Source organism: Sphaeramia orbicularis, chromosome 17, assembly GCF_902148855.1.
Source record: "Sphaeramia orbicularis chromosome 17, fSphaOr1.1, whole genome shotgun sequence".
NCBI lineage: Eukaryota > Metazoa > Chordata > Actinopteri > Kurtiformes > Apogonidae > Sphaeramia > Sphaeramia orbicularis.
Genome location: NC_043973.1, coordinates 17,678,959 through 17,694,231, shown reverse-complemented (window position 1 = coordinate 17,694,231; position 15,273 = coordinate 17,678,959). Strand labels below are relative to the sequence as shown.

General features: G+C 37.7%; 1 protein-coding gene across 2 annotated transcripts in view; it reads left to right on the top strand.

Annotated features, from left to right (window-relative positions):
- tox (thymocyte selection-associated high mobility group box) overlaps nucleotides 1-13,524 on the top strand; it is a 55,668-nt gene extending 42,144 nt beyond the window's left edge. The window contains exons 8-10 of one of the 2 annotated variants that reach the window (XM_030161070.1): nucleotides 3,175-3,666; nucleotides 8,849-9,009; nucleotides 12,057-13,524. In XM_030161070.1, the coding sequence (XP_030016930.1) occupies nucleotides 3,175-3,666; nucleotides 8,849-9,009; nucleotides 12,057-12,093 (690 nt within the window). In that variant the 3' untranslated portion in view covers nucleotides 12,094-13,524. The remainder of the gene's footprint in view (nucleotides 1-3,174; nucleotides 3,667-8,848; nucleotides 9,010-12,056) is intronic. The other variant, XM_030161071.1, reaches the window with a different exon arrangement.
- The last annotated feature ends 1,749 nt before the right edge of the window (nucleotides 13,525-15,273 follow it).

Sequence of the window (15,273 nt, the reverse complement as noted above, 5' to 3'; positions counted from 1 at the left end):
TTATATATGTTTTAAGGCTGTAAAACCCCTCACCACACACTTTATACACTTTTCTCAGACAGGCATTAACATTTTCTCACATTTCTCTCCTGTTTAAACACTGTCAAAGTTAAAACCTTTGTAGATTTTAAAAAATAAGTACAGTATTATAGAATACAGCCGCATAACTTCTACCTTACTTCAGCATGTCCAGAAGTCCAACTTTTTGTGCGATGGTTAGCATCTTCCTCTGCTTTTTGGGTGCGACCGCAGGTGCCTTTGTCGGTGCAGAACGTTTCGTCGACATTGTGGGTTTTGTCGGGGAGAAAACTTGCAAACATACAGCACTTCAGAGTCACACTGCTAGCGATCGAACATTTATGTAAATTTGGCAAGCTGAACGCATTTTGTACTATACAGGAGACACGGCACGGAGGAGATTGATTGACATTGGTCTACAGTCCCTTAGCCAATCAGGACACAGAACACAATGCGTGTTCATATGCTGTAAAAAAAAACTTAGAAAATTACACTAGAAAAAATCCACGAAACAGCGAGGCCGCGAAAGGTGAACCGTGTTATAGTGAGGGACTACTGTATAGCATTTTACAACAACATAACAAAGCCCAAAGTGCTTTACATCTAAAAGCATGATTGAATTATAAGATAAAAAAACAGGTTAATAAAGTACCATAAATATGCATAAAACAAAGAGCACACAACACACATTGATAAAAGAGACCACAGATTCAAACCTAATAGTGTCTCAATGCTAAGGGTTAAAAGCCAGTCTAAACAGGTGAGTCTTTAACCTGGACTTGAACAGGGGCAGGTCAGTGAGAACTCGCAAGTCAGGAGGCAATGAGTTCCACAGTAATGCTTAATTTAGATTTTTTTTTTGGCTGAAATCTAATGTTTTTGCACGGATGTTCACATATGAGTCTGATGGCAGTTACATTTGAATTATAATGTGAACAGTCTGCGGTCCTGAAGTGACCCACATGCGCAGGAGAGGACGTGACCTCACACATAGCTTACTGCATTTACGGACGTAAACAGGGATATTGTTGGGTCCTGCCTCCACCAGCCCAGAATTCTGACATCTATTGCCTTTCAATGACATAAAAGTCAGATAAATAACATGATTGTTCAGACTGGAGTCACATTGCAAAACATTAGATATGTATCCGATTTAGGACCAAATATGAAAGTAGCCTGGGTCTGATGTTTTTTTAAAATCTGACTTGTGCTGTTATGACTGTCAGAGAAAGTCAGATATGGATCACATATGGACAAAAAGTCAGATTAGGCCAGTTTTACCTGCAGTGTGAACGTAGCCTTATTCACTCCCATTCAGACACCTCAACTTCTGTATAGAATTACTTAGTACATTTTTTCCAGCCCTCATACTGATTTCATTTACTTTATTTTGACTCTACTAACTGTGTTGGTGGTTGGTTTGTAACTTATTACTCTGATAATATTTTATTGCCAATAAAGGTTTTGACGTCTTCTATGTGGGTGTTGGTTGACAGGTGTGTTTTACAGCTCACTGCTTGCCTCAGACCTTCTGTTACCAAAGGATATTATTTTCCTTCCTTTTTGTTTAACTTATGACAGGACTTATGATATTATGACAGGATTTTGTTGCATAAATTAAGTTTACTGATAAATAAACACATAGTATGTCATTGGCGTCTCTCAACTAAAGCTGAAAGACGTGGACTTCTGTGCATTATGGATCCACCACTACTGTTATGACCTGACACAATAAAAGCCCTAAACATACACATGTACAGCTAAACTTTCATTCATTCAGACCTTTTCACCAAGAGGTAACGCAATAAACATGTCACTCATTATGTTACATAGCTCCAAGTCAGTGGTAGTATCAACTGACACCATTGGCAGGTGACCAGATGAAACACACTGAATAAAAATAAGCTTTTCTGACTCTCGGAATATTGTTGAAAATATTTGATGCAAGTACACAAGCCACCAAAAGACTGTACAGAACACAGGCCTAGTTTTTATATATTCTAAACCAGGGGTCTCAAACTCATTTTCTTTCAGGGGCCGCATTCAGCCCGATTTGAACTCCAGTGGGCCGGACCAGTACAATAAAAGCATAATAACCTATAAATAATGACAACTCCAAATTTTTGTCTTTGTTTTAGTGCAAACAAAACCCATTGAATCATGAAAATACTTACTTTCATGAACTATCCAAACAAAAAAGATGTGAATAACCTGAAAAAACTGAAATTTCTGAAGAAAAATAAGTGCAATTTTAAGAATATTATGCCTCAACTTATCATTTCTGCATGTGCATTATGGATCGAATCTACAAAGACACTGTTTTTTTGTCCATCAGTCTCGATGACGACCTTGACTTCAGTTTTTGTGGGTCCTGGAGTGGCCTTGTCAGTCCTATTTTTGCCCTGAAGTATCTGCCACAAAGACACTAAACACTGAGTAACAAGCAGAAAATTGTCAGAATCGTGCTTAATTTTCTTTAGACATTTCAGGTTGTTCATATTTGTTCAGGTTATTCACATTTTATTGTTACAGGAAGGTTTGTAAATGTAAAGATTTTCATAATTTAATGTTATTTTTTGCACTAAAACCAAGACAAAAATTGGAAGTTGTCATTATTTATAGGTATAATGTAATATTTTTTCACATCAAACCGAGAACAAAATATGGAGTCATTATTTTTGTAGGTTATTGTGCTGTTATTATTTTACTGTAGACCATATTGGTCTGTATGTGGAACCTGAACTAAAATGAGTTCCACAACCTTGACCGGAATTTTTGCACTTTGCAAATTCATCCCACGGGCCGGATTGGAACCTTTGGCGGGCTGCATTTGGCCACCGGGCCACATGTTTGAGACCCCTGTTTTAAACTGTCGCATATGGTGTTAAATTCTACCAACTCGACCTATAAGCATAATTTAATCTGCTGGATATTATCAAACGCAAGGAACTGAAATTACTTGGCGGTGTGTAATATGATCAGTATATTTATCCAATGTCCGGCTCCAGTATCTCGTCCAAATATTTAGAAGTCATTATGATCAAAATACAATCTGTGTTAAACAGCCACATGCACAGGCTGATCGTTCAGGTGTTTGGTACGACTGGAGCTTCATGAGTCGGTGTGTAAATGTCCAACTTTCTTGTTTTCTTTCAGAGTTACAATGACCCATCTGAGATGAAGCCCCCCCACTCTTCTTCAACATCTTCCTCCTCTACCTCAATGTTTACACCCAAACCTTCAGTCTACCCTGTCCACCCGAGCCAGCACCCCTCCTCCAGCTCCCTCAGCCACCCTCACTCCCTCCCTCCCCCGCAGCACCCTGGTATGTACATGGCATACCCTCACTCGTCTCACCCTTCCCACGCCTCGAGCCCCGGCCTCGGCGCCCACCTCCCCCCAACCCACGCTCAGATGCACCCCCAGCTCCAGGCTCTGTCCTCCAGAGGGACAGTCCCCCGGCCCAGCGTCCCCCACCAGGGAGCTCTGTCCCTGGGTAGTGTGGCAGCGGCGTCCACCCCTCCACTCCAGGTCAGCCCTCCTCTCCACAGCCAGGCACACCTGGGGGGGCTCCACAGTCCACACCATCAGCACCAGCAGCTCAGTGGACACTCACTGGGAATGACCCACTCACCTGCCATCACACAGGTCAGTCACACACTCACATTTCACACAAAACTAATTGGTGGATGTTTTGTTTATTTTGTTTCTAAGATCATCTTAATACCAGGTTTTAAGGAGTAAATCCAGATTAAATTAAGCACAGCTCTGTTGCAAAATTCAGGACTATTCTTCCTGGAAAAGATCATCTTTTTGTTCAGCCTCAGTTCATGGTTTTGTGCCTGAACTGGCATCTGGAGAAATTGAGCAGCATCATGAAAATCAATTGTTTAGTTCATTAACTTTTTTGACTCAATGATATGTTGATTGTATCCTAGATTTGGACGTTTTTAGCTGTGTGATTCATTTCATATTTAATCCTCTATACTAATTCTGTAAAATTTCTTCTGATATGGAACACGACTTTTATTTCACATATTCTTTTCATTTTTTAAGTATGCTGCAGATTTCAAAGCGCCACAGAAGTGAACAGACAGATGAATAGATCAGCCATCCACTCAAAACGCACACAGAGGAAATGAGACTGGGAGGGCATGAACTTTTCCTTCAGCACTGAACTGAGTTAGAGGATGAATTAGATCAGTCCATGTGTTTGTTATTATCTTAACCTGCTGACCTAGTTGTTTGTTGTGGGATAGGTCTGCTTCACAAATTATGATCATACATGGAAAAAATAAGAGATAAAATAACAAAACTGATGATAATTTATTAGTAATATAGATTTTATTGAGTAGTATATATCACTTTTCTCTTCAAAACAAACATATAAGAATAAAGAATAATACAAACCTTTATTAAATCACATCCATTGAGATTAAAATATATTATGGAAAGAGATGATCAACAAAGCCGGACATTACATATTGAAATGGTAAAGTCAGATATGTAAAAATAGTCAGATATGGAAAAATCAGATATGGAATTAAAAATATAACACATTAAAATGGACTAATGTACTAAGAATAAATCATACAAACTTCATCTTGGAAAAAGTAACCCCCCCTTTAATTACATTATGTTTTTTTAAATTAGAGCTATGAATTCTACCACAGACACTAAATTATCAAGTTCTGTAAAATATGAGGACTGTCATGTTAAATCTGAGTGGAAGATGACAGATTTAGAAATCAGTTTTTGATTGAATTGTGCTCAGTTGTCCATCTCCACTGTCTACTAACGTCTCACTTCAACCTGTCAGTCATCCCCTTTTCATCTTCCGTCTGTGCTGACAGATTAACAGTCAAGAGTTTAGTGATTTTACTGTTGGAGAGAAACCAGATAAGAGGTTATGAAGGAACATAAATATGAATTTGTGTTTTGTCCACTGTGAGGTGATAGGACTCATCCACATGAAAAATAATATAAAGATCTGAACAGTCTCACGTCCATTTTTTCTCTTTTTCTATTGCATTGCATTCTATTACACTTCCATAATCCCCTTTCTTTTTCCTATTTTTTGCATATTTTTAAAAAAAGAGAACAAACAAAAAAAAGTGTAGGAAAAGGGAGAGGACACAGTGACAGAGCTCCAAACTTTTTTTTTTCTTGTCCTGGTGAAGAGTGAGAAATGATGGGGGAAGGGAGGGAGAGAGAGAGAGAGAGAGAGAGAGACAAAAGAGGCAGATGGGGTCTTTGTGAAGGAGTGAAGGAGAAGAATTTGCTCAACAATGGATGAATAGGTGAGGTAGAGGAGGAGAGGGGGAGGAGAGGGGAGAATCAAACCACCTGCTGTCCTCCTCTTTCTCCTCTTTCACTCACGACACTCAGATTAACTTCCCTTTCAGCCTCTCTCTCCCACACACACACACACACACACACACACTCACTCCAACACACTCGCTCATTTCCCCCTCTTTTCCATCTTCTCCGTCAAGTATCTTATAGTTTGCGACATGAGCTCCTGCTCACCTTGCCTTCCTTCTTTCTCTGCTCCTCTTCCTTTTCATCTCCTCCTCACTATTTCCTCTTTCCTTCTGGCAAACGATAAAATCAGAGATGCTCGAAAACGCTCTAATTACAGCTGATGAACCTGCAACTGATCTGTCTCCTTTTCACTTCAGCTGCATTCATCACCTCACTCATACTTGTGTTCATCTGAAACCATTTAGTTACAGGTTTGTTTGCAAAACCCTTCAAACATCTATATGTTCCAGCTGCGGGAGGCGGTCACTGTAACAGAAACAGTTTGCAGCATGATGTAATGTGGTGTAATAGCACCATGAGAAACAATTCATATGACCGTACAACTGTACCAACACCTAAAATCCACAGTATGTGCCGTCTGTCGAGGACGGGAAGTATTCATTACAGGAAAGCTATATTGGATTTCATCAGACTATAGGATACTGTATAGACAAACTACAACTACAGTATAGAAACAGGACACTATCAGGTTTCCCACGTGTCCTGGAAAACCTGGAAAATGATTGACCAATTTTCCAGTCATGGAAAATGAGCAAAAAGGTCAAATGTCCTGGAAACAGTTAAGTTATCCTGGAAAATTATTTATCCTCCCCCTGCCTTGTCACCGTGTGTGCCGAAACAAAGGAAATAGTTTTTCAGTGATGTATTGAAAATATGCAAATATTTTTAGAGGAAGTGCAGGAGAGAAAGTAAGAGAGAAGAGAAAGTTGAGCTGGGAATTGCCCAGTTGAACATTGTAACTCCAGTTTGTCAGGCTAATGAAGTGCTACGCTGTAATCTGTGGGTGTGTTTACATTATTCTATGATACATTTGTCATAATTATTTTTCATAGATAAATTATTGCCATAGACTGCATATCAAATGTCTGAGTAATAATCATAGAAACAATCTGGGTAAATGCAAGTTACAACTGTAGAAAACAACTTTTCCAAAGATTGAGAGGGACGGGAATGTGTTAGTGTATGATGTGATACTTTATCTCAGTAGCGGCTGAAAATGTCCTGGAAAATAATTTCAGGGAACGAGTGGGAACTTGACTGTGAGAACACATTCCTAAACTAAGGCCTGTAGTGCTGTAATCCTAACTTTGCTCAATCTGCAAACTTATAAAAAGTGATTGAAAAACCACCAGTTTACATGAAAATTGGTGCAGAAGTTTTTGTATCATCCTGTCAGACAAATGCAAACAATCCCAGAACCTTCTGTAATAATATTGTATAAGGCTGCGGTTAACATGCACAATAAACTTCATCTCACTAATTAGCAGAACATTTTCCCTTTTTGTAATTAACTGAAAATGATAATCGGTGTGTTATGTCACCTTTAGCCAGGTTCAGAACTTGTCAAATCGTCGTTTTATCAGTAGTCCACATCTTTGCACAAAATCAGAGAACACACCAGCACTACTGTGGGAATACATGCGGGTGAAATCCCCCATGTCTTGTTTTTGTTTCGACTGTTTCATCAGTACCAGTAATCTAGTCAGTATGCCTGTCCTTGTATATAATTATAATTTAAGATACTGCAAACAATATCTGGCTAAAAAGCATGAAAAGACAGCATGAACAGAAGTTTAGAGACATCTCATCACATTGGTGTGAAGCGATAGATTTTGCAGAACAGAGATTTGCAAGTAATTAAGTTTTAATTTCATGTTGTTGTGAATCTTTGGTCTAAACTGAGCTTTAAACCACCTTTAGCCTTCACCCAATCAGCCATGTCACCTTCTTTTTTCTGTTTTCTAGTGACATCAACTGTAACATTGCATTACTGTCACCTTCTACATTTGAGTTATGACCCCTTTAACCAAAAAGTGCAGAACAGACAAAACAATCTCTAACTAGGGCCTCGGTCTCCATAGAAGAAGAGGTGAGGACAGAATGGTACAATCTGCACCCTCACTGCTAGATGCCAGTAATTATTACACAATGAACCTTTAATACTGTCTGAATAGACCAGGGGTGTCAAACTCATTTTAGTTCAGGGGCCACATTCAGCTAAATTTGATCTGCAGTGAGCCGAACCAGTAAAATAATATAATAATATATCAATAATGTCAACTCCAAACTTTTCTCTATGTTTTAAAGCGAAAAAAGTAAATTTACATTATGAAAAGGTTTATATCTGCAAACTATCCTTTTCAAAAGATGTGAGAAACATGAACAAACTGAAACAGTAAGTGTAATTTTAACAATATTATACCTCAGTTTATCATTTACACATGTACATTATAACTTACAGATCACAGTGGATCTACAAACACACAAAACATTTAGTAACAGGCAGAATCTTGTTAAAATTGTACTTACTTCTCTTAAGACATTTCAGGTTCATATTTATTCAGGTTATTCACATTTTTTGTGAAATTATACTTTGTTTTAGTGTAAATACATGAAAATATTTACAAAGAGAAAAATTTGGAGTTGTCATTATTTTTATGTTATTATGATAGTATTTGACTGGTCCTGCCCACTTGAGATTGAATTGGTCTGAATGTGGAACCTGAACTAAAAGGATTGTTAATTATTACCTCCGCCAAGGAGGTTATGTTTTTGCCAGGGTTTGTTTGTCTGTTTGTTTGTTTGTCTGTCCGTTAGTGTGCAACATAACTCAAAAAGTTATGGACAGATTTGGATGAAATTTTCAGGGTTTGTTGGAAATGGGATAAGGAAGAAATGATAAAATTTTGGTGGTGATCGGGGGTGGGGGGGCCCACGGGGGGGGGCCACTGATCAGCCTTGGCGGAGGTCTGCGCTCTCCGAGTGCTTCTAGTTTCTTATTATTATTATAATTATTTCGCAAATTCATCCCAGGGGCCGGATTGACCCCTTTGGCAGGCCAGATTTGGCCCCCGGGCTGCATGTTTGACACCTGTGGATCCATGTCGGTCATGTCGGATCCACCTCGAAATACTCTTATTGTCACATGTGGCTTCAGTCAGACATCAGACTTTAAATCTGTTTAGAGGTTAAATGTATTTTGTGCAGACCATCATTATATGCTGCCGCCGTGCTCTGGTGGAGTTTTAACGTCTCCAGTTGGTGCAAACACACATATTTTTGACCTAACGACGATGCTTGTATTTCAGTGCACTGTGAATCGTTAATATCAATATTGTTTGTCTGGCTTTTCCCACTTTATTTGAAACTGGCTGACTGTCTATCATCCATGTCCATCTCTGTGTCACGGTGTCATTTTCCCCACACCGCACACATGCTGTTTATAACCGTCCCGTTCAAAATGATAATGGAGACGTGTGTTTAACCCTTTCACTTCTGATTCCAGGGCTACCCTCCCACCCTCCAGTCTGACTACCAGCCAATAGGAGGAGGGATGCTTAATAGTGGGCCGGTGATGTCATCATCAGTGGACTACCACCAGCTGGGTCGACACACACCCAACCACCACCCCTCCCTGGACTGGAACACCGATTACCATGGCAACGGGTAGGTAATAGTGTCTGAATGAGGTTACAGACACAGGACTGAAGGGAGCAATATTGAGTGTTTCCTTTAAAATGGGAGATGTGTCACCAATGTATTGTCTTCTGTAATATCTGGTGTTCAGCTGGTGACTGTGTGTGTGTTTGTCCTGTTCACTCTTTTTAGTGAGAACAGCACACATTAACTTAAACAGCAGTCGGCTCCAAAAATCTTCCACTGATATGAATTATTTAATAACTTTTGGACCACTAATCCTATAAATACATGTAAATAATTCAGCTAAAATGCAGTTTCTCAGCTTTTCATCGACATCAGATATGACCCATTTGGACATTCAGAGGCTCCATAGTGAATGTAAATACACCGTCATCTTCTGCAACCTATGTAGTCTGACAAATGACAGTGGTTGTAGACACTTGTTTTATGTTCAGTTAATGAGAGAATTTGCTGGAAAAACTCACTTTGTCTTAGGTTTTATCTGTTTGGATGTAATAACCTTTGGATTAGCAAGCTTTTATGAATATCTACATCACAGGTGTCAAACATGCGGCCCGGGGGCCAAATCCAGCCCGCCAAAGGGTCCAATCTGGCCTGCGGGATGAATTTGTGAAATACAAAAATTACACTGAAGATAATAACAATGAATGGTGTCAAAATCATTTTAATGCAGGTTCCACATACAGACACATACAGTCCAATTAGATTTCAAGTGGGTCAAACCAGTAAAATATTATCATTATAACCTATAAATTATGACAACCCCAAATTCTCTTTGTTTTTTAGGTGTAAAAAAGTAAAATTACATGAAAATTTTTGCATTACCAAACTATACTTTTACAAAAAACATGAATAACCTGAACAAATATGAACAAACGGAAATGTCTTAAGAAAAGTAAATGCAATTTTACCAATATTCTCCCTGTTACTAAATGTTTTGTGCGACTGTAATGCACATGTGTAAATGATAAACTGAAGCAGAATATTGTTAAAATTGCACTTGTTTTTCTTAAGACAATTCAAGCTGTTCATGTTATTCAGATTTTTAAGGAAACTTTGTAGATGTAAACCTGATCATAATAGAATTTTACTTTTTTCACTGTTATTATTTTACTGGTTCGGCCCGCTGGACATCAAATTGTGCTGAATGTGGCCCCTGAACTAAAATGAGTTTGACACCCCTGATCTACATGATAAATAACATAAATATAGGAAAATATGTGATTTTCATTGAAAAATGCAAAATGCAGAGGATAGTTTTATAGTAAATACAGATAAATTACTCAAGAAAGGTAATTTGGAAGTCACAATAAAAACAGCTAGAGGTCTTTAAGGGTTAATGAGCAACAGTGTAAAATACACAAGATGTAAACAGGTACAATTTTAGCACCTGTAGCATTTTAACACATGTGGATTTAACCTCCTGAGACCCAGAAAAGTACAAGTTTTGGCTTTTTTACATTAAATAATTGCCTTTATAGGAAACTGCACGATGCAACAGTTTTTTCACATGCATTTTTAAAAATTTTATGGAATATCTTTTGCAATAGACAGCGTTTTTTTTTTGTTTGTTTTGTTTTGTTTTTTCAATAAAGCTGTAAAACGCTTGTCCCCTACAGAGGCTAAAAATGCATTGCTGGGTCTCAGGAGGTTAAGGCAGGTAACAACAACACATGAGTCATAATATACAGATACAAATATACAACCCATAAACAGAAAAAGGGATGAATGCATTGTGTTTCAAACCACAGCTGGGTTTAAGCCACTGTTATGAGTGGGTCTTAAAACGTCTTCCCCATCACATACCAGCTTGACTCAACTCACGTTTTTTGGGTTTTTGATTGGAAAAAAGTTGTAGATAAATACATGGTACCCTTTACTTTGGCATGATTTGAGTCAAGGTTCCATTCGAGCTGAACTGATACCAAACAGTGGCATGAAATGAAAAACACCTCAGGATACTGATTAGTCACAGAATCACTGGGTGAGAAGGGACTGAACAAACCTGCCATATTCAAATAGAAAAGCTTCTATTCGCAATTCACTGTCGCATATGTTATATCTATATTTTATATACTATATTAATTTATTACACTATGGGTAATTGAGGAAGTGCGGATGTTTCAGAAAATACGTTTTTGACGAATAGCTACACTGAGCATTTACTTGTATGTGAGGAGGGCAAATTACGTGGTGAGTGTTATTTTATTATTAATCAGTGACCAATATTTGGAACTGACAAACATTTAGTGTATAGTTCAATTAAAATCTTTATGTAAAACAACTGCACAACAAACTTAATTTGATTTTAAATGGATTTAAATTATGTATAATTTTAATGATATTTAAACAATATTGACAAGCGATTTCATATGATATAAATCAGAAGTACTTGTAAATAAATAGACATTGTTGATAGTTAGATGCTTCACAGCCACAGCAGTATATTTCTCACAAAATATACAGATCATAGAAATGTAAATGTTGGAACAGTTACCAGTCTCTTTTAGTAAAAAAAAAAAAGTAAAAACCTGGCAACAGCAAAACAAAAGCTAAGATGTTTTTACTCTTGGTAGAGATGGAACAGTATCAATAAAAGATGAGCGTAAATATGTGCAACGGACAAAGATTTAACACATAATTGCCTCCATCCACATCTACAAACCAATAAAGTCTAACACTGATTGAGTTAATGCAAGAAATGAACACGTTGTCACATTAAACTTGAGTCAAAAGTCCACTGTGTTTAAAGAAACAAATATGAGAGAAGTGCGTGAGTGTGAAACAACGTTAATGATCCAAACTTGAGGTTTGGGTTGGGAGATAAAAGCTAAATCCAGCTGTAGTTTTTTGTCAGAATCTTACGTCTGTCATCTCCTTAATCAACAGCTCAAGTAGAGTTGTGTGAAATAGTAAATCTGACTGGTAACAATGTTATATTTTGATGATGACGAACTGAAGTGGATGAAAATGTGTATAAATGTGTATTTTCTTTACGTGGTTTTGATTTAAAACATGCCTTATGTTCCTTTATCTGTCTCCTGTCTGTCTAGGGGTCTTCAGAGGGACAAACCTCTGTTCCTGAGCTAATCTCACAACAACATGACACCAAACTTCAGCCAAGCTCGTCTACTGCCACGCCTTGGAAACCTCCAGCCTCACCTCGACATAACCCCAGGCCAGCCCGCCGACCTTTAACCTCTGGACACACAAATCTGAACAGGACATCAGATCAGCACTGTTGAATAAACCCAACATCAGTGCACATAATTAAATTCTGTGTCATCAGCTGCGAGTAAATGTAAGCAGTAGTGTCCGTTTCTGTCTAAGTGTTACCATCATGGCGCTGTTCGACACCAGAGGAGTAGTTTCCTCCAGCGCCTGCATGTGGACGTGTTGGACTGGTCTTTTTATCTGCTGTATTGTTCCTACTGCATTAGACACACTATGATTTTAATGGAACATGTTAATACCAATGACGAGATGCTAAAATAAGTGTAAATACTCCGACCTCCCTCAGAAAGAAACCTTTTTTTTTCCCACTTCCTCTCTGCCCTGAAAGTCCTGTTCGTGTAAAGATGGTGTTTACCATCAGCTCCAAAAGGCTCTGAAGAGCAAGTGTAAAATGTTGTAACATAATTGTTTGAGCTGTTCATTTAAAGCCAATTGATTATTAATTTTTGACCTTGTTGTTGCTGTCGTATCTTACAGCGCTTATACAGAGTTTAAAAAAATGTGTTTTCCCGCTTGATTCTTTAATTATATGAATATAAGTCTTCAATATTCTGCCCGTTCTTCTGTGGAGGCAGGGAATGCATCCTCATTCAGAACAGAGACGGTGCCAAACGACGAGATAATGACTGAATTCACAATGCTTTATTCAGCTTAAGACAAATACGAGAAAGAGGTTGAACAGCCCCTGAAGCTGTTTGTTGCCTTTTAACCAGGCGCTGACTGTGAATAATTGTGGACAATTAAAGAACTTTCATTGTTCTCTAACAGTGAAGCTCAGATCTGCGAGGTAGAAATCCAATGTATTTTAGTCCTTGAAATAATAAAATGTCAAACTATTCTTTGTTGGGGAAAAAAAAAGAAATAGCGCTTTGTACGATGACGGCTCCTCCTCCTGGCATATGTCTGTTGATAATATTGATTTGGATCCAAACTGTGCGTGAGTGTGCGAGTGTGTGAAGTGTTAATGAGAAAGCAGAGCGGGTGATTGGGGTTGCATGGTCCTCTTGTCATCTCTCTTCTCTGTGCACAGAGACTATTTAAGAAACTATAACTGTTGCTGGGGTTTGGCTGTGTTTTAATGTTTTTTTAATCAAGTTTTGTTTTAGTGTTAATGATGATGAGAGACGTCTCTTCTCTCGCTCTGTATCTCTTTGTATTAATGTGTTTTTTGGCAGATGAAAGGACTCTGGGTAACAACAACCATGAAGATTTTCTTATTTTTAGATTCTAATAATGTGTTTGAGAATAAAGTCAGTGCTGCATTGATGTGCAGTCATTACTCCACAACCTGCCTCTTTTATGTATCTTATCCATTTGGTGGCAGTTGCCTTAATTAACTGCTCATAATAATGTACACCTTTACCACTGTAGTGACACCGTAACCTTGTGGCTCCATCTCTGCCTTTGCATTTATTAGATGAGCAAAACAAATATCTTTTGAAGTCTGTAAAAATATGTATTTTTAATCTGCTGGCTCAGATCGGAGCTTATCAAGAGGGTTTTAACAGAAATTGCATTACAACTTTTTAGTTGAGGCTAAAATAGTTTGACAAAGTCTCCTTTCACATCTCATTAGCAGATGGAATTTAGTTTAGTTGTAGGAGAAAGTTACTTATTCTAATTAAAATGATGTTAAAACAGATGGTTATATTTTAATCATACAGACAGGTGGCGAATTATAGACTAACATAAAGGATAATGTGTTAGTGAGGTGTTCAGCCTCCAGAATGGCTTCACCTTGCGTTTGCATTGATTCTTCCCGTTTGTTGGCTCTGCTAGAGCGACAAACACCATCCCAACACAAGAGGTTTCTTAATTTGATGTTTTGATGATGGAGATGGAGAGCACAGAAAAAAACATTCACCTTAGATTTTCACTTTTAAGCGTTAGCTGTACATTTGAAATGTACATTAAAAATGTATTTGTACTAAAAAGAAAAAAATCACATAAAAACAAGTGACTACCCTGAGCACCTTCAATGGCAGCTCACTGCTCCTAATGTGTGCCATGTGCTAATGCTAATGCTAAGTACTGTATGCGTGTGAGACCAAATTTCCCTACGGGGATAATAAAGCAAGACAACCTTTACATTTACATGCACACTAATAATGCAACAAAATTCAGAATTTTAGGCGTCATGTTAACAGCATAAAACTTGGATATTCTGGATTAAGATGTGAGATATGCTGATCGGCTAAAATTTACTTAGGGGGTCAAATGAGTGGCCGTTTTGTCAAAAAAAAAAAAAAAGTAAAAAATACATAGAACTGTGTTGAAATAATGCTAATACACTTGTGCACAGACTACTGATATTATTTGACAGTGGAAGCTATATTTTTAGAAATATTGGATTTTGAATAGCACGTGTATGTGAAAACTTTTGCTGGTGGACGGACGTGACATTACCCATGATGATCTGGTCAGTACCAGTACTTTATTAGTAAAAATGTTAGTATTGTGGATCTAAAACAATAACAGCTGACACAAAAACATAAAATGTAGCAGTGGACGGATGTGACATGGTTGTTACAGATCCCATCATACTGATGCTCGGCAGCCATGTCACCATTTCCACAAATGATCCCTGTGCAAAAACTAGGATCATAATTATTTATTGTATAGTTTATCATCATACTAAAGAGTAAATAACAATATAGAATTGTTATTTCTTCATAAAAATGCTTATTATTAGAAAACTGCTGATTTAAAAAGTGACGTGTGACATTCTTAATGTATGTATTGGCGTAACATAAGCAGGATGGATCAGCACCATACTCCATATTACAACCTGTAAAAATAAAACGTGATATGTAGGATATAATCTTGTAAGAAAATTTGGGAATGTAAAAGAATAGAATATTTGTTTTTCAGGTAAATTCAGTTAAAATATAACTTGGCCATTTGTGACATGAAAAATATAGCATTAATTGTGATGAAATTGGACATTTTTGAGCTGAAAACATAGTTCATATGACCATCAACATGTTGCAACAGAACTGAAATCCTGTAAATTTGCATAACTTGCATTTACCAACA